Below are 19,032 nucleotides of genomic sequence, written 5' to 3'. Positions count from 1 at the left end.
GAAAGCCCAGCAGGAGGCTTGATCCCACAACCCGGAGATCATGACCTAAGCCAAAAGCAAGAGTTGGATGCTGAGCCACACAGGCACCCCTGTAAAAGAATTTTTTTTAATGGCATTTTATTCACCTAGCTCTGTTGGTATCAATCACACTCAGCAGATGAGGGGTCCACTTTGTGTCCTAGAAGGGGCAGTGCCAGTGGCCATCAAAGAGGTAGGAGAGATCAGAAAGCAGTTTGGAAGCCACATCCAGAAGTAGGAGGGGAGCAGAGGAGGAGAAGGGTTGATAAGCACTAATGAATAATAGAAAAGTCAAAAATATTAGAGATGGGACTGAGACAAGAGAGGGAAACTGTGGTCAAAACTTCTAAGAAGAAATAGAGACATTGCTGGCCCACAGAAGCTAAGTCACTGTACAAGCACATCACAAGAGGGAAAAGGGGATGATGTCTTAGCTCGAGTTGCCATAATAAATACCATAGACTGGCTGACTTAAAAGGGACTTATTTTTCACAGTTCTGGAGGCTAAGAGTCCAAGATCAAGGCACCAGCAGATCTGGTGTCTGGTGAGAGGCCATTCATTCCCTAGTTTACAGATAATCACCTTCTTGTGTACAGTAATCACTTTCTTGCTACACATAGAAAGAGAGATCATCTCTTTTGTGTCTTTTCTTATAAGACCACTAATCCCATTCATGAGGTCCGGTGGATGATGGCTTGCCCTGGGCAGAATACTTTGAACTATGCCTGACTCATAATATATGGGCACTACTGTGTCTTGCTGCTTCTGAATCACTACCACGATCAACTTAAAGCCTGTGTGCTCCAGGGTCCAACTTAGAAGATGTTTAGATTAAAATATAGATCTGCACTCACGAACTAGGAAAAGACATTGGAAAGTGATATAAGCAAAACCTTGAGTTTAAAAAAAAAAAAGACAGATAAGGAATGGTCCAAATAAATAATCAGATAACAAAGTAGCCAAAAGACAGAGATTTTACCAGAATAATTTAAGGGGGAGTAGGGGATATTATCTATTTCCACTGGGTCTATGAACCCATATTAAAAAAGAATTTCATAGAACCTATAGACCATTTGGTGGGAAGGAAATTTTTCCTACCATGTATGACTAGACCTTTAGAAACCATGATGCACCCGGAAGGTCCCTATGCAGCTTGAATGTAAAGAATTTAGCACCTGGACAAGGGATAATATCTTTTCATGATTTTTAACTTTTATTTCTACCGTGTTAATAGTAGATAATATACATGAGTTTTTAAGTGGCAGAATTTCTCATTTCCTATTAAAAACAATCTTGATACTCAAAAATACAGTCTTTATCTTACTTGTCTTCTCAAATGCACCCCTCTTTCCCAGCTGCTGCTTCCTTTGGGATATCCATGTAGTCCCAGGAAAGTTGACTCCACCTTTATTTCCAGGAGATAGGACATGGGTTCCAGATTAAGCCAACCAATGAATTTCATTTTCTTTGTCCCAGTGACTACTTCAGGTAGGGGCATGTGAACTAAGTCAGTCCAATGAAAAAGAATATCAGGACTTTTGCTAGAAGTGCCAGAACAAAAGTAATTTGCTTCAGGAGGTAAACACAGGAGCTTTTAACCCTGGGAGGTCTTGGCCACAATCTTGGGACCACAAGAGGAGAGTCTATTAAGAATGGAGCTATCACTAGGGATTAAAGCAAACAAATGAAAATGGAACCTTCAGGTACTCTCTACATTGTGGGAGCCGCCTGGGAAACATGATCCTGAAGCCTTTGAACTTTTCACTTATGGGAGCCAATAAATCACATTTTTTGTTTAAACCAATTTGAGTTGAATTTTCTATTTCTTGAAACCAAAGCATTCCTTTTGATTCAAAAGAATGAATACACATGGCTAAGACAGAATGGAATACATTTCAGATAGGTTAAAGAGTTAAATTTGAAAAATGGCTCACACAAGAAAAGTTATGTGTTGAAAAGATGAAAGTGGTGTAAGCATTTTTTTAAAGATTGTATTTATTTATTTGAGATAGAAAGAAAGAGAGAAAGCATGAGTAGAGGGAGGGGCATAGGAAAAGAGAGAAGCAGGCTTCCTGCTGGGCAAGGAGCTTGGCTGAGTTTCAATTCCAGGACCCTGAGATCAAGACCTGAACCAAAGGCAGATGCTTAACCGACTGAGCCACCCAGGTGCCCCAAGCATTTCTTGACCTTTACATTGTAAAAGCCCTCATGAAAAAAGAAGTAAAAGATTTATAAAAGAAAACCATTTTCTAAACCATGGTTTATAAAAGAAAAACATTTATAGATTTGACTACTTAAAACTTCTTAATTTATGGAGATCAAACAGTACTACAAACAAAATAGATAAATGAGAGATTCTAGAACTTTTGCAACTATATATAACAAAATATATAAATATATATGACAAAGAGCAGTGTACTTATATAAAAACGTCTCACAAACTTATAAGAAGAAAACATCTCAAAAGAATGGGTAAAGAACATGAGAAGGCAGGAAAATAAAGGAATTCAATTGGTCAATTAAAATTAAAGTGGTCAAGTCTTACAGATTAGGGACCCAGATCAAGGTAAGACCAAATGGTTTTGTGTCCAGCAAATTATCAAGAACTTTAAAATGATATCTTGGCTGGCTAAAGATGCAGAGAAATAAACAAAATCATCATACAATATTGGGCATGGAAATTGGTTCAAGCATTAGACAGCAATTTGGCATTGTGTATAAAAAACCCTAATGTATGCAAACAATTTAACACAGTCATTTCATTTCAGAATTTTAAATATTTAATACTTTCTTTACCTGGAGGTTCCTAAGTGGTAATAATAATGCTACCACTTCATATTTGCAAGATTCTATGCAAAAGTACTTTCCATCTATTATCTCAGTCCATCTTCTCCAACACCCAGAAACACAATCACTACTATCATCCCCATTGTACAGATGAGGAAACCAAGGCTCAATATGGTAAATGAATGTGCTTCTGATCAGATGACAAGTAAGTAGTGGAGCTGGGATTCGGTCATAGAACATCTGGTTGCAGAGCCCTCATGCTTCACAATTATACTGAAGTATTCTTTTGGCCCTTGGCTCGTATTCTGCTCAATTTACTTTTTCTTTTAAAAGGAAGGTGTATTAATCTTGAGTCACTACTTAAAAGGCATCCTTCTGCTAAGAATACAAAGCTGAGAAAATGGAAGAGAAAGAAGGCAAGAAAACCATAATTTATTGAGCCCTTATGATATATTAGGGACTGTGCTACCCTCCTTGAAGCCACAGGACCACTTTGCAATGGAGTTATGATTATCCCTATTTTCACTAATAAGTTGAGACAGAGAGATCATGACATTACCAAGGTCACTGAGCTATGTAGCAAAACCAGAATTCCAATTTACATCTGCCTGACTCCTAAGCCCTTGCTCTTTTTACAACTGGCTAATAAAAAACAAATGTAAAAACACAGTATTTAGTGGGGGGAAAAATAAACTTCTGCAATTAGCTTTAAAAAGTGAATTGTATAAGTAAGAATTGGGAGACCTATTTTATTAACATATCAGGTACAAAAGAAATCTCAGTATTTGGGTTGATTGTGAAGTACCATGAGTGAGTAGTGGGACTACCAGAACACTCCTACCGTCTCAGAGAGCATGAACAGAAAAGCCATGTCCTGGAAAGGGGCAAGAATGTTCCAACTGGTTTGCACACTGCTCGTACCAGATAAGGAAAGTTGAGATGAATTCTGAGTGCCACATTTTAAAAGGACAGACAGCGATGGATGTCCAGAGGAGAGCAGCCAGCTGGTAACAAAATATATACACACATCTATGCAAATAAACATATGTGAAGATTGGATTATTTCACAAAAGTTCAATGAGAAGATCCAAGAGGTAGCTGAAAACCACCCTCAATTAGCTAAAGGGCAGCTATATGGAAGAAATCCTTCTTAATATTGTTTATGACGCCAGAGGACAGGGAGCTGTGGTTGGAAGCAGGCAGACTTGGGCCAATTAATGAAGAATCAAAGCATGACCATATCTTGCCTATCTTTTTAGGCACTAAAATGCCAAGCTCAGTCCTTTAGACATAGCAGGCACTCTGCATATATGTGTTGAACTGAATTGAATGTTCGATTGCTGCTCAAGAAGTTTGTTTTGTGGGGGTTGTGATGTGTGAACAAAAACTAGCTGGCAACCTGTTGTAATGAAAACTCCCATTTTGTAAAGAGAAATTCTTACACCTTGTCCCACTCCACCTTTCTCACAGCCATTACCTGCTTCCCTCCCAGCAGGACTTCAAAGAGGAGTCTTCTCTCCATCCACTCCAATCTGACTTCTAACTCTCTAGAATATGTGCTCATCAGATCTAATCATCAAACGTAATCCTTGCACTCATCCTATACCGGGGAGAACTGTTGGTCATTTCTTCCCGGAAGGGCTCTTCTCCCTTTACTTTCAGATCTCTGCTGTGCATTCTCATGCTACCTTTCTGTTCCTCCTCTGCCTCCTCCCCTGGCTCTTCGTCCCCTGGCAACTGCCTGGACACTTTTTCTTTCAGCACTCTTCTCCCTGTGTTCTTTCCCAGGATATCCCATTCATTCTGAGGACATAGCTACCAGTGGGCACTGACTTCTGAACCTGTACACTCTGTCCAAACCTGTCTCCTGATCTGCAGCCCTGTCTCATTTGCCACTGGTATCCTACAATCACTGCAAACTTAATATGCTACTCATCATCCCCACCACACTGGCTCTCTTTTCCCGTTTAGCTTAATGTCATTACACATCAACCTTGGCCTCTCTCCCCTGCTCCCAAACTCCTATCTAATCAATAACCATGTCCTCAGTGCTACTTCTAAATCTCCCTTGGATTTGTCACTACTTTTCATCCCACTGCTGCTATGGTGATTCAGACCTTAATCCCTTCCTTAGACTATTACAGGGACCTTCTAATTGGCTTTCCAGGCACCAGGCTCCCCTTATTGTAGCGCAGCCTTCATCTTGCCAGCTAAAGTTTTATTTATTTTTTTTAATATGAATCTCTCCCCTATTTAAGAGCCTCTGATAATTATTGTCTTTAGTATAAAGTCCAAATTCCCCACCTAAATCAAGGTTCTTTTTGATACGGCTACAACCCATCTTGCCATAGTCATTTTCAGCTCACACCAGACTTCCCTCTTTTTTCTGAGTACAATTTGCCTTTTCACAACTTTATACCCCTTTTCATCCTATTCTCATTAGCAAAATGCCCCTCTTCTTTCCTTGGCCAAACTATCTCCTCCTTCAGTGCCCAACCCAAACTTCAGCATCTCCAAAAAAAACGATCCTTTTTAGTCTCTAAGGCAGACATCAGAGCAAGAGATATGGCATTTAAAGCAATGGTCTGGGGGTGCCTGGCTGGCTCATTTGGTGGAGCATGTGACTCTTGATCTTGGTGTTATGAGTTCAAGCCCCATGTTGGGTATGGAGATTACTTAAAAATAAAATCTTTTAAAAATAAATAAAAAATAATAATAATAAAAATAATAAAAATAAAAATAAAAATAAATAAACAAAATAAAGCAATGGACTGGGTGGGTAATTGTAGAGAGGCAAGCCCAAGGGGGCTTCCAGCATTCGGAAATCAGGAAGGACCCAGCAAAAGAGAATGAGAAGGAATACATGATGAAGTAGGAGGAAAGTCAGTATGGTATGATGGAAGCCAAGTAAAGAAAATGTTTCAACAAGAAGGGAGTGATCATCAGTGTCAAGAAGCTGCTGAGAGGACAGTAAGGTAGGACAATTGACCCTCAGATCAGGCAACCTAGAGGTCACTGTGATCCTCTTGTGTGTGTTTTCAGTGAAGTAATGGGGGAACAAAAGGCTGATTGAACTGGCTTCAAGAGATAGAAATGAGGAATTAGACGTTTGATGAATGGATAAAGTATTGGATGAATGAAGAAATGATGTCTTAGAGAGGATTCCATAATTGGTCAGGAACCAAAATAGATGAGTTATTTTGAACTCTTAGAGTCTCTGAAAAGTTTCCAAATAGAAACAAGGATGCAATATCATGATGCAAAGCTTTTATTAAGTGACAAGGGAATTCAGAGTAGGATTAACCAAGGAGTATGGTTATTTAGGAAAGAACTCTATGTGAGTTCTGTAGTGATCCCATTTCATATACTACTGACCCAGTTCATAAAGATCTTCATGCAGGACTTCTCAGAGCCTTCCGAGAAGAGCTGTTCCTGCCAGCACTTGGGTATAGCATATTCAGAGACTTTCCAAACACCTCTTGCTAGTGTGTGGAGTTGCTATAAGAAGCCCACAAGGCCAGCTCTCATTCCTTTGGAGGCTGAGAAGTACCACATCTGAATGATTAGATAGAGGTGAAAAGGAAAAACCTGACCCATCCATCATAGTGCATTTGAAAATGCTATGTTTAGATATGTTTCTATATAAAATTTTTATACTGAAACAATAATGGAGATGGGCTAAGTGATCACCTATATTTGAGGAAGACTTAGGCTATTCTTACCTGCCACCCCCTGAAGTATAATAGTAATGAAATATGGAAAATACAGACTTTGGGTAGGCCAGACCCAAGCTTTGATTTTGTGATGTTTCTCAAATAGTGAGTGTCTTAAAAGGCACTTTGGTACAGATCCCATGTAGAATGTGTTTTTACTTACATGACTGAGGGCAAATAACCCAGGGACCACCTATTTCCTTTTATGGAATTGTCCATGGTGAAGTCCAGGGCTTGGATTGTGGAATAGAACCTGCCATATAATATTCGAAGAAAAAAAAAAGAATATTAGAAGAACCTACTGTCTTACCATGTTTCCCGTAGTTCTTCAAAAGCATGCTCTTGTTTGTCTGTGTCTTTTCCCATTGCTGTGCTATGTGGAGTACCCCAATGCCTTTTTTCTGGCATGCTTAGATCTGGGAGCACCTTTCTAGGAGGCCTTCCTCATCCTCTCAGACACAAACCAATTCCCTCTCTATGCTCCCCAAGCCATTTTCATGTGTCATTTCATCTCCACAGCTACTGCACTGAACTACAGTTGTTTACTCCTCTAGCTGTTTACCCTCACTGGGCTGTGAGTTTCCTGAAGTCAGTGATTTCGTCTCCTTCCTATTTTTATCCTTTACATCTAGAATAGCGCTTGTACATTTTGGGCACACAGTCACTGTTTTGAATGGATGTATGAATGCTTGAGAGTATTTATGAATGAATGAGTGAATGAATACACGAAAAGATCAGAAAAAAATGTTATCCCCCCAAAAGGAAGCTGATAAAAGCATAAAAGTGCCAGTGTACTTTACATATATGCCCAATTTGGGCATGTAAGGGTACTTTTCAAGTCCGGCTGAGATGACAAGAACATTACAACATAATGCATATGAAGAAGAGATATTACAATTGACTAGTAATATGTGTAGCACAAGTTGATGAAAACTGTGCTGATTGAAAGCAGAGTTGTGCAGCAAAATTGATTGTTTTTGATCTAGATTTGAGAGAGATTTGATCTGTAGGACACACGAACATTTTGATGTTTGTTATTTCTTTTAAGCAAGATATTTTTCATCTTAAAACATAAGGGCAAGGTACACCTTAATAAACATGTTTATCTAAAGCGTGGCTTTGTTGTAAAACAAGAAAGGAAAGAAAGGAGAGAGGGAGGGAGAGACAGAGGGGAGGAAGGAGGAAGAAAGGAAGGAAGGAAGGAAGGAAGGAAGGAAGGAAGGAAGGAAGGAAGGAAGGAAGAAAGGAAGGAAGGAAGGAAGGAAGGAAGGGAGGAAAAATAAACTTCTAAGATGAAAGCTACCTGTTACATTGAACTAGTCATTTTATCCCAACATGCTTTGGCTCCTTTCATGCATACTTTGTAAAATTATAATAACCCTTACTAGTATTTACATTATAAAAGTGTTGTTACTGTAAATTAGATAGTATAAAACGGGTTATGATGTCTTCTCTGAAAGACATGCACCCGTACACAAATGAGGTATTATTATTTAGTTCTTCCTTTTCAATCTCATTAAATGAGAATTAGATGAAAACTCGGCTTTAAGCAATATTCAGTGGGTAAATGATTATTGACTCAAGTGAAATGAAAAAAAAAATCTTCAGCTGAAAACTCAGTGTAGCCAGTCTGTGCACCAGGCAAAAATATCATATTTATCTGTGATGTTCATCACTGCTTTTTATCACCTCTCTGTGCTGTAATCACAAACTGAAGACAAGGCTTTCCATTCAGTCATCGTGAGCATTTTTGAGCCTGTGGATGTCCTGGACTGATTACAATTTAGAAGCAATGCTTCAACTAATCAAGCCCTGGGGCTGGTTTTGTCATTGATGAGGGCTTGAGCAAACCTGGTCAGGCCTTTGCTTCCACTCCTGGTTCTTAGGCTCAGGGACAGTTATTAACCACAACATTTCAGATTAGTGACTGCTGACACTTCTGTGCGCCCCATCAGCACCACCCAGGCCGGAGCCTTTCTAGCTTCCTCTTGCCATACAGGGTTACAATGGCAGGAGTGGGGTTGTGAAATAAGATTTAGGGAATTGCTGTGAATGTCCAGAACTTCAGTTCCTGGCATGAAAAACTCAAAGAACATACTGGGAAAGTTCGGGATAATAGAGCCAGCGGGACAGACTTGCACAGTGTAACTGTGCCCGGGCTCTGTGTGTGGGTAAGAGCTTCAGCCCATCTCCAGGTCTTGGTCCTTGCTTCTGGACTGCCTCCTGCTCCTCCCCTCACGTCCAAACCCCTCACAGCATTCATCCATTATGTATTGGCTCACCTTCACTCCCTCCGACCAACCTTCAGCATTGTTTACTGAGGTGGTCATCTGTTTTCCGCCTGACCCATTTATTCTGGCTTCTGGATTTTGTTCTCAGAGAGGCCTCCTGCTTGGATAGCTGTCTGGCCAGCTGTGGGGCCAGCTGCCTGCTCCAGACTCCAAGGTGACCAAAATTCTCTCCTCTCCTTCTAGCCAGTTCCAATACACAAGCATGGCAATGAGTGGATGATAATGGTAACGTGATAAGTGTACCTGACCAGATTTTTACCTATGATGGGCTGCTCAGAGAGGCCAGTGACATCATGCACCAGAGTGGGCCTGGAGTCCAGGAAGACAGTGCGGGCCCACAAGGCCTGGCAAAGGATCGGGCACAGAGGAAGAGCTGAGTGCAGAGCAAAGAAGGCAGGCTTGGTTTCCTCCAGAGTTTTAGGCACATCTGGCATGGGTGGTGAAACCACAGTCCCACACACAGGCCATGCCTATCAGCAAGAGTGTTGCTGTGTAGCCAGCTGAGCTCCAGGAGACTCCAGGTGATGAGGAAGCCTTTGTGGTGGCCCTCTTTCCTTACTTATGGGAAGAAAATCGAGGGATTACATCTTCCATTTTTAAGGTAAACTTTCTGAAACTGTTGTGTAGACCCTGTGCACTGGCTCCATTTATTTCTCAACTCATGTGACCCGGCTTCTGCCTCCTGGCCAACTGCTCAAGTATCTCCTCGGCACTCACCCCATGGCTGCCTCGCAGCCTTTTTCGTGATCTCTTGACAGCATTTGCCTTTGTTAACTATGACCCACTTGTTGAAACATGTTTTTCCTTTGTCCTCTGTGATATCTCACATTCTTGTTTCCTGCATCTCCCTCTGATTACACCTTCTTACTCTTTTTTATTTTCTTAAGGAAACTTTTTTCTGCCCATCCTTTAAGGTCAGTGTTTCTCTTGAGTGCTATTGGGCCTTTTCTCTTCCCTGATGTCAGACAGGGCATCTCGTTCATCAGTGAGGTTCATGTACTGTATCCTGAAACATCTAGCTCACACTACCTGCTGCTACCCTGCCAGTGTTCTCCAGGCATCACAAACCAAACATGGTCTGGTCTGAACTCCCCCTTCTCCTCTCCAGCTCCTCTATTTTGCATTTCTATTTCACTGTCCTAGTGACTGACATCACCGTTCACCCAGGTGCTCAAGCCAAACATTTGAGCAGTGGTCTTGACTTTCCCCTTCAAGACTCTTAGCATTCAAGCGATCACACATTTTAGTAGGTTCCACCTCCTCTATGACGGAGTTTATATGGCTCTGAATAATTTGGTCCCACTTACCTTTCCTGTCTTATCTCTGACCGCTCTGTGTCAGCTATGCTGAACAAATTTTTGGTGCTCAGATCCTCAGCATGCACAGTCATCTCTGTCACCTCCAAAATGTGCATCCATTGCACCCTCTACCTGAAACAGACTGGCCCCATTTCTTTCTCTCTCTCTCTTTTTTAAAGATTTTATTTATTAGAGAGAGAGAGAGAGCACATAAGTGAGGGGGAAGGGCAGAGGGAGAAGGAGAAGTAGACTCTCGTCGAAGCAGGGAGCCCGACATGGGGCTCAATTCCAGGACCCTGGGACATGACCAGAGCTGTAGGCAGATGCTTACCTGACTGAGCCACCAGCAAGGTACCACTCCATTCCTCTTTTTTCTATAATTATTATTTTTTAAGACTTTATTTATTTGACAGAGAGTGAAGAGAGCACAAGCAGGGGGAGCAGAAGAGGAAGAGGGAGAAGCAGGCTCCCATTGAGCAGGGAGCCTGATGCAGGGCTGGATTGCAGGACCCTGAGTTCCTGACCTGAGACGAAGGCAGACACTTAAGCAACTGAGCCACCCAGGCACCCCTCCATGTCTTTTTTTTTTAATTTTTTAAAAAGATTTTATTTATTTATTCATGAGAGACACAGTGAGAGAGGCAGAGACACAGATAGAGGGAGAAGCAGGCTCCATGCAGGGAGCCCAATGCAGGACTCGATCCCGGGATCCCAGGATCATGCCCTGAGCCAAAGGCAGATGCTCAACTGCTGAGCCACACAGGGATCCCCCCGATAATATAAATTTTGACCCAGAAGATGCAATTAGGATTTTACTAAACAAGACATATCAAGTCCCTCTAATATCAAAAGGAATTGAAGATTATCTAAAACTCTTTAGAAGAATTTATCAACATTAGAATCATGAGCAGAGAGCAGTTAATAGACGTAGATTTCACATCTGTCCCTTGTGGGCTTCTTTTCCAGAAATCAGTATCCAGATTCTCTGAGCCATGTTTTGGGATCACCCAAGCATTCCATCCTCCTGAATTTTCATAAATTACTGGATTCCTGACACACTCCATGCTTAAGAAGATGGGGATCAGAATAAGGTAAGTGTTAGCTTCTCTGTTTTTCAAATCCTTGATTCTCCTCTCTGGAGTCTTTGTCAAGATGTGTGACTTGCTTCCATTCTAGTCTTGATGGCCTAACAATGTTTGAATAGCCTATGCAGATGAAGAAATGTTGTGAAGTCTCTTGTGGAATTATGTCCTTTCAAATTTTCTTTTTTGTTTCAAGACTATTTACACTCATCATATCGTGCTATTAATTTTTTCTTAATGTGACTCCACATAGACCAAAGTGGGCCTTGAAAAATCAACCTGCTCCCTACTCTGGGGCATCTTTTGATCCGGATGCATACTGAGAATGCAGGACATGAGCAATGCAATTAAACTTCAAAAACAACAATATGGCTAACATAATTTGTTATGGATTACCCCCATTCCATCCTACTGTCAACCTTCCTTAGTCTCATACCTGCTTTAGTTTTTCATTAAAAGAATTAGTATTATTTAGTGTTATTTATTTTCTTATTTATTATCTATCTCCTCTTTTAGAATGTAAGCTTGACGAGGGCAGGGATTTTGTTTTATTCACCACTACATATTGAGCACATGGAATAGCAACTGATACATGGTAGGCACTCAATGAATATGTGTTGATTGATTGAATGATGTCTTTTTAAAAAATTTCTTAAAAGGCTGATGCATACCCAGATCTCTAGAGATCTAATGCAGGTCTGGTTAGCAGCCCTGTCCCCCTTAACACTTTTATTGATGACTAAGATAATAACATTGATAGCATGATAAATAGTTTTACAGATGACACACCAACTAGAAAGGATAATAAATCAGCTGGATAATACAATCATGATCTCCCCCTGCCCCCTGCCTGAATCCTGACAAAATGTAATAATGAATCACATCTAACAATATAAAGTTTAATAGGGATAGATGTAAAGTACTCAAAGATCCAAAATTCAATTGTACAAGTACAGATTGGGGGCGAGATGACTTACAGTTGCTCACGTAGGAAGATTTAGCATCTCCTGTAGATTGTTAGTAGATGATGAGTCAACACAGTGTGATGTAACTTCAAAAAAAATCAATCTTTTTCTATATTAATAGAAATATAGTGTTTAAGTTGAGAAGTAGTTCCCTAGTACTCACTTGTGATCAGGCCACATTTCTTCCGTATTATGAATCCTGATCTTCAGCCTGTAAGAAAGATATTGATAAATAGAAGATTATTCAAGAAGAGTAAAAAGAATAAGGGATCTGGTAAATAGTGTCATATAAAAAAATGAAGAATTTAAGATTGTGTGGGGGTGATGATGGGGGTGACAACTAGCAAATGCAGCTAATTTCTAAAATTAGAGGGCCTATCCTGCAGAGGAGAGATATTTCTCCTGAGTAATCCCAAATGGCAGATGGAGGATCCATGAGTGGATGATGTAAGCATGTTTATTTCAACCCACTAGAATTTACCAATAGTTAGACTTGACCACCAACCAAGTAGATAACTGTTTGTATTAAGTTCCCTGACCCTGTTGGTATTCAAGCAGAATCTAGGCATTCCTTCCCCATTTGTTGGATATACTTGTGATGGAAGTTCAAACACCAGGGTGAGGGATGGGGTTCATCACAAGAGCAAACACATATAGAATGCCTACTATATGACAGGTACCATAATATGTGATTAATGTGGATTGTTACGTTTAATACTCGTATCAATCCTATTAGTTCCATCTTACAGGTGAGAAGAGAGAGACTCACAGGGGTTAAGCAACTTGCCCAGGGTCTTATACCTTGTACAAAGCAGAGCAAGGATTTGAACTTAAGCAGTCACATCTCTGACCCTAATTATTACTCTATAAAGGACTCCAACTTCTAGAAAACCATTCTTTCCCATCCTGACATTCTATCATTATAATAAAGTAACCAAACCAAGGAGGTTATTACCTCAAGTAGTAAATGATTCTCTAGTAAATAGTTTCTTTCAGTAGTATGCAGGAACTAAATTTTCCTGGGCATTTGCCACTTGTGGTGCACCATATGGAGCCCAGCATAGGACCTGGTGCACAAAAAGGTGCTCACTAATTATTTTTTAAGCAAAGAGAATGAGTGAATGCAACTACACAAGATTGGCTATATTTGAAATGACAAAATCTCAATATATTGTGCCCGAGGAGAAAGAAGAGAATTTCTGGATGGTTGACTGAGGACACTTGGCAAAAAGTGGTAATCCATCATTTCTAGCAAAGGCCTTGAGAATTCCTGATCAGTTTGGACAATATTCATTTCAACAAATATTTATTGAGTGCCTGTCCTGTGCTAGGTGTGTCCAACATGCTGAGGGTCCAGAGGTGAATCAGAGGATGTACTGTTAGTGGGGGAAATGGACAGGTAAGCAACTTCTTACAATGCAATGTGACAAGTGCTGTCTCAGGAATGTGTGTGTGTGTGTGTGTGTGTTTTTTTTGACGATTACAGAGACACAGAACTAATTCTACTTGGTTGAAAGAGTTGCCGGATACTTGATACATCTTAAAAATGACTGCCACATACTTATAGGAGTTTATTTGGTCTTCATAAAGACCACGTGAGTCATGATCCCTTTATGTACAGAAGATGAAATAAAGTTTCAAAGAGGTTAGGTGAGTTCCCCGAGGTCATGCAGCTCGTAAGAATAATTGCTAGCATTTAGTGTGTGCTTAGGCTACCCGAGGCTCTGTTTTAGGGCTATTAAGACATTTTCTAAAAAAGATTTATTTACTTATTTTAAAGAGAGAGAATGTGTGGGGGAAGGGGCAAAGGAAGAGGGAGAGATAGAATCTCAAGCAGACTCCATGCTGAGTGTAGAGCCTGATGCAGGGCTCATCTCATGACCCTGATATCATGATCTTAGCCCGAACTCAGAGTTGGATGCTTAACCACCTGAGCCACCAGGCACCCCAGCCCTGTTAAGGCATTACTAAGTCTCTTACTGATATCACCATCATTTTGCAACTGAGAAAACCAAGGCACAAGATTTAAATGACTTGCCTGGAGTCACATAGCTAGAAAGTGGAAAAATGAAGATTTGCATCTCTACATTCTGGCTTTGGCAGGCACGCACATACCCACTGAGCTAAATTACCTTTAACTGGTCCGCCTAAAGAGCTGGAACTCACCTGGAGTCTGATTCCAAGTTCAGCTTTATTTCAAGTGACCTTGCCCTTTAGTGATACTGCATCCAAATGAAAAGAAATGGTGTGTGCCTGGACATAAGGAGGAGCCGTGTAGGTTGGGCATCCATGGAAGTGTTTTGGGAGTGGTGTGGTAAAATCTAGAACATGCTTTAGTTGTGTACACAGAATTTTTCAGGGCAGCCAAAATTTGGCTTGCTGTTCTCCAGGTCAGCACTTTGAGCTCAAAGGAACTATCCACCAACACTTAGCCTGAGCCTTTTTAAAATTGAGTTTAATTTTTTTTAAAGAAGACAACAGGATGTAAAACATTAAGAATGAAGCAAGTTAAATTCAATACCTTATAAATAAGCAAGAGTGGAGTTACAGAAAAGAAGAAATGAAGCACATAATTGCTTAAATTGTCCAAGCCTTTTCTCTATAATAAAAATTCTTGGATTGAAAAATAGTTCAATCCAATATCATTGTGCTTTAATAATTAAGTTGAGGGGGATCCCTGGGTGGCTCAGCGGTTTGGCGCCTGCCTTTGGCCCCAGGGCGCGATCCTGGAGACCCGGGATCGAATCCCACATCGGGCTCCCGGTGCATGGAGCCTGCTTCTCCCTCTGCCTGTGTCTCTGCCTCTCTCTCTCTCTCTGTGACTATCATAAATAAAATAAAATAAAACACCAGTATCTTTAAAAAAAATAATAATAATTAAGTTGAGTTGGCTCTGTGGCAAATCTGAGAAATAATTGGTTATTAAAATGAACAAAGTAAAAAAAAAGTAAAAAAAAAATGAACGAAGTAGATTACCCTCCCCTCAATAATTCCTACTTTAGCTAATGTGGATATGACCCGTACAATGGAATCAACTGCATTTTTTAAGACATGCATCTCCCCTAATTTTTGGAGATTTGACAATTTTAAAATTAGCTGCAGGCTGGGATTTCTGTGGTAAGCAAGGGGCAGAAAATGTCAATGTTCTTCAGCATTCATTCCTTCAGAACACATGGGATTTGGGTTTTGTTTTTGTTTTTGTTTTTAGTGTTTTGTTTTGTCCTTTATGGAGACCTAGTAGATTCACCGATGATCTTGGCCTTTGTGTTTATGGATTTCTATTTTCTTGGCGTCAGGTCCTTGGAAACATTTGTTTTGATGATGGCAGGAGAGTTAGTCATGTTTTATTTTTGTTGTTCCTATTTATTTTTAAGATCCTTTCGTTTCGTTCAAGGCAACTTACAAGGTATTATGTAACCTGCATTTATGTCTCCACAAATAAAATACTCTTCATAGTAACTTCTAGTACAGCTTTAGAGGGATAGTTAATAATTTGATGCCCATTGGAATGATTCTGTAGTATTAAGTAGCTAGAACAAGGGTATGCGTTGAAAAATAATTTTTTGTAATTTATAATTGAATTCAGCATTTAAACTTGAAATCTCAAGTTTTGTAGATCGATTGATTTTGAGTTACCAAGCAGACAAATTCTTATAAACATATTTTCCTTTGCATCGCTGAGTCAATAAAAGCTGGAAAATTCTTTTTCTCACACATTCCATTTTTTAAATAAGCCTAAAGGTAAATTGCTTTTAAAAACCACATCCCAAACAAACAGTTTTTCATAAAGTTATGAGAAAATGACTAGAGTGGGCTCAACTGGCATTTGGGTTGTATGTCTAATTAGAACTCTCAGTATTTCAAACATATAATTTACTAAAGTTGAGGTTTTTAATTCTTAACTTTGAGTCCACTGGGATGAAACAAGTGACCCTTGTTGGAAAGGTGTCAAGAATCAACTCTCTCAGGTTGACCTTTAGTTTGTTGGTCACCAAATCAAAAACTGTTGGTTTCCCAGGCATAAAGATGTCTGAACTTAAAGTTTGTTAAAAGATCAAGGCAGAAAACTAGCTCAGCTACATGAAGAACAGATTGCCCTCTCCTCCTTGATGCTTAGTCGATTTCTCTATGAGAGATGCTCCATCTCAACTGGCCCGAATCCTTGCTGTCATAATGAAGCATGCCGCACCTCCTGCACATCTTCCATTGTGTGGGGGAGGCAGAGAATCCCGTTTTTATAATGAGACAGATGAATATCATCCTTTGAACTAACTTGACGTACTTTCTAGTACAAGGCTCCATAGTAGGCATTGAGGACTGCTACAGGAACACCTGAGTGGATCAGCAGTTGAGGGTCTGCCTTCAGCCCAGGGCGTGATCCTGGAGTCCTAGGATCGAGTCCCACGTTGGGCTCCCTGCATGGAGCCTGCTTCTCCCTCTGCCTATGTCTCTGCTTCTCTGTGTGTGTGTGTGTGTCTCTCATGAATAAATAAATAAAATCTTAAAAAAAAAAAGGACTGCTACAAATGCTCTCAATGACCCGTGTTCATAACCTAAAAGTGGTAACATAGGATTTACAATGCAATTAGTGTGTGACCTTGAGTGAGAAACTTAACCTCTTTCCAAAATAACTATTTCATAAGGTTATTGTAGTAAACAATTGAGATCATACATGAAAATACTTACTTAGCACAAAGCCTGGCACATCGTTGCAAGTGTAGATTGAATTTATGTGAAGCACATAATCATCCATGGAACCTCAAATGGACAAATGGACCCAAATAGACATTATCTGCCCCTAGTCATTTGTTAAATCAGAAAATTTCACTTCCAAATGAAAACCACATCTACCAATGACTTTGCTTTAAGTCTACGTTTAGAACAAAATGGTACTCTAATGATACTCTGTTAATATATTTTATAAAGAAGCTGACTATGGTTTCTTTAGGAGAAAATCACATGCGAACAAAAGGAAGAAGGAATACTTGATAAATGAAACATCTTTATTTCAGAATAAATGAAGGATTGCTTATCTGATTACAGATCACTCAGATGATATAATAATTAGATGTCCATATGTAATTACAAAACATGTTTGTTGATTTTAAACAATTTTACTAATTTTAAAGAACTAATTTCCTCACAATCGAATGGCAAACCTTGCAGTACAGTGTATCGACTATTAAAATGCTAAAATCACCCATTAACTATCTTTTTCTTTAATTGTATCTACTATCATGGCCTACATTTATTTCAGTGATACGAAAGGAATGATTTCAACTGCTTGCTCTCTCTGCATCACTAGATTTCTCTACTTCACTAGAAAGTAGGAGAGAGAAGCATTCCTCCCACACACTTACCTATGAAAAAGGACTCTGAGGCTGCCAGGAACTAACACGGTAGTAAAATTACAAGAAAATTTTGTTAAAAAACCTTTCCTCATCTGCAAGTTATTTGACTGAAACCAAACGTGCTAGATTTCAGACAAAGGTGACTTTGGAGGAGAAAGTTGGTGCCAAACTGGATCAGTTGTTTTTGTTACGTAAGGAGGAGAAAAACAAAAAAATGAACTGTTTACTCCTAAGCCATAAATTTAAGATTATCCTATTATACCAAATGACAGAATTTCCAAACCTCAAAACTTGGTTATATTTTCATGAACTATTACTGTAGCCACTCAAAACTAAATATAATTAAATATTAAATAATTTGCTTTGCCCAGTTATGTTTAAAATATACAAAGTTATTTTATTCACTGTGTCAGCAGTGAATTCTAGTTGAACTGTAAAAATGGTATTCTTAAACAAAAGATTTTTCTTTTTAAATAGATTTTTCCTAATAAATAAATAAATAAATAAATAGATTTTTCCTGATTATAAAGAATATATGTGTGGTAAAAAAATTATAGAACATACTCTAGAGTAAAAACAAGAAAATATAAATCAACAAATTACCCATAATTCTATTATCCAGAGATAATCACATTAATATTTTGCTGTATTTCCTTATAATGGATGCTTATACACACACACACACCCCAAAATACCCATTATATATAAATACATATTAATGCTTTATTATTTAAAAGCATAAACAAAGTAGATAGAAAACATAATGAACTCCATGTACTCATCAACCCATCAACACCCTCTTCCTCTTCCCTACTCATTTTATTTTAAAGCAAATTTCAGAAATTATATCATCTTTTTTGTTGGTTTTTGTTTTGTTAAAGATTTATTTATTTTGAAATTTTATTTATTTATTATTTATTTTCAGATTATTTATTTTAGATTTATTTATTCATTTAAAGATCATTTATTTATTTATTTTAGTAGGGGAGGGATAAAAGGAGAGAGAGAATCTCAAGTAGTCTCTCAGAGGCTGAGCAAGGAGATCATGACCCTGAGCTCAAATAGAGAGTTGGACACTCAACTGATAAGCTGCCTAGATTGCCCTGTTTATGTTTTGGGGGTTGTGGGGGTGGTGGAGAAGGGCAGAGGGAGAGAATTTTAAGCAGACTCCATGCCCAGTACAGAGCCTGACATGGGGCTCTATCTCAAAACCCTGAGATCATGACTTGAGCTGAAATCTAAAGTACAGCACTTAACCAACCGAGCCACCCAGACACCCCCAAAATTGTATTGTCTTAACCATAAATAATCCAATTCGGATCTTTAAAAGGTAAGGGCTTTTTTCTTAACATAACCATTATCACATCTATACTAAGTTAACAATATTTTTTTTAATATTTTAATAATATGAAGTATTCAGTGTTCAAATTTCCAATTGTCTCATAAATATTATAATTAATTTTCATAGTTTGTTTGAAGCAGGATCCAAATAAGGTTCCCATACTGAGACTGGTTGATATATCTGC

At 39.1% G+C, this 19,032-nt stretch overlaps 1 protein-coding gene across 32 annotated transcripts in view; it reads left to right on the top strand.

Annotated features, from left to right (window-relative positions):
• The window catches only part of MKLN1 (muskelin 1), a 322,363-nt gene that overhangs the window by 12,598 nt on the left and 290,733 nt on the right, over nt 1-19,032 (top strand). For 21 of the 32 annotated variants that reach the window (XR_012002632.1, XM_026010854.2, XM_072764041.1 and 18 more), the window contains 2 exons: nt 11,075-11,199; nt 13,487-13,554. Coding sequence is in view for 4 of the 32 variants with exons in the window: in XM_026010854.2 (XP_025866639.1) it covers nt 13,547-13,554 (8 nt within the window). In the remaining 28 variants the exon portion in view is untranslated. The remainder of the gene's footprint in view (nt 1-11,074; nt 11,200-13,486; nt 13,555-19,032) is intronic. The other 11 variants (XM_072764025.1, XM_072764042.1, XM_072764034.1 and 8 more) reach the window with 1 other exon arrangement.

This window comes from Vulpes vulpes, chromosome 7, assembly GCF_048418805.1.
Source record: "Vulpes vulpes isolate BD-2025 chromosome 7, VulVul3, whole genome shotgun sequence".
NCBI lineage: Eukaryota > Metazoa > Chordata > Mammalia > Carnivora > Canidae > Vulpes > Vulpes vulpes.
This window is presented reverse-complemented; position numbering and strand designations above follow the sequence as displayed.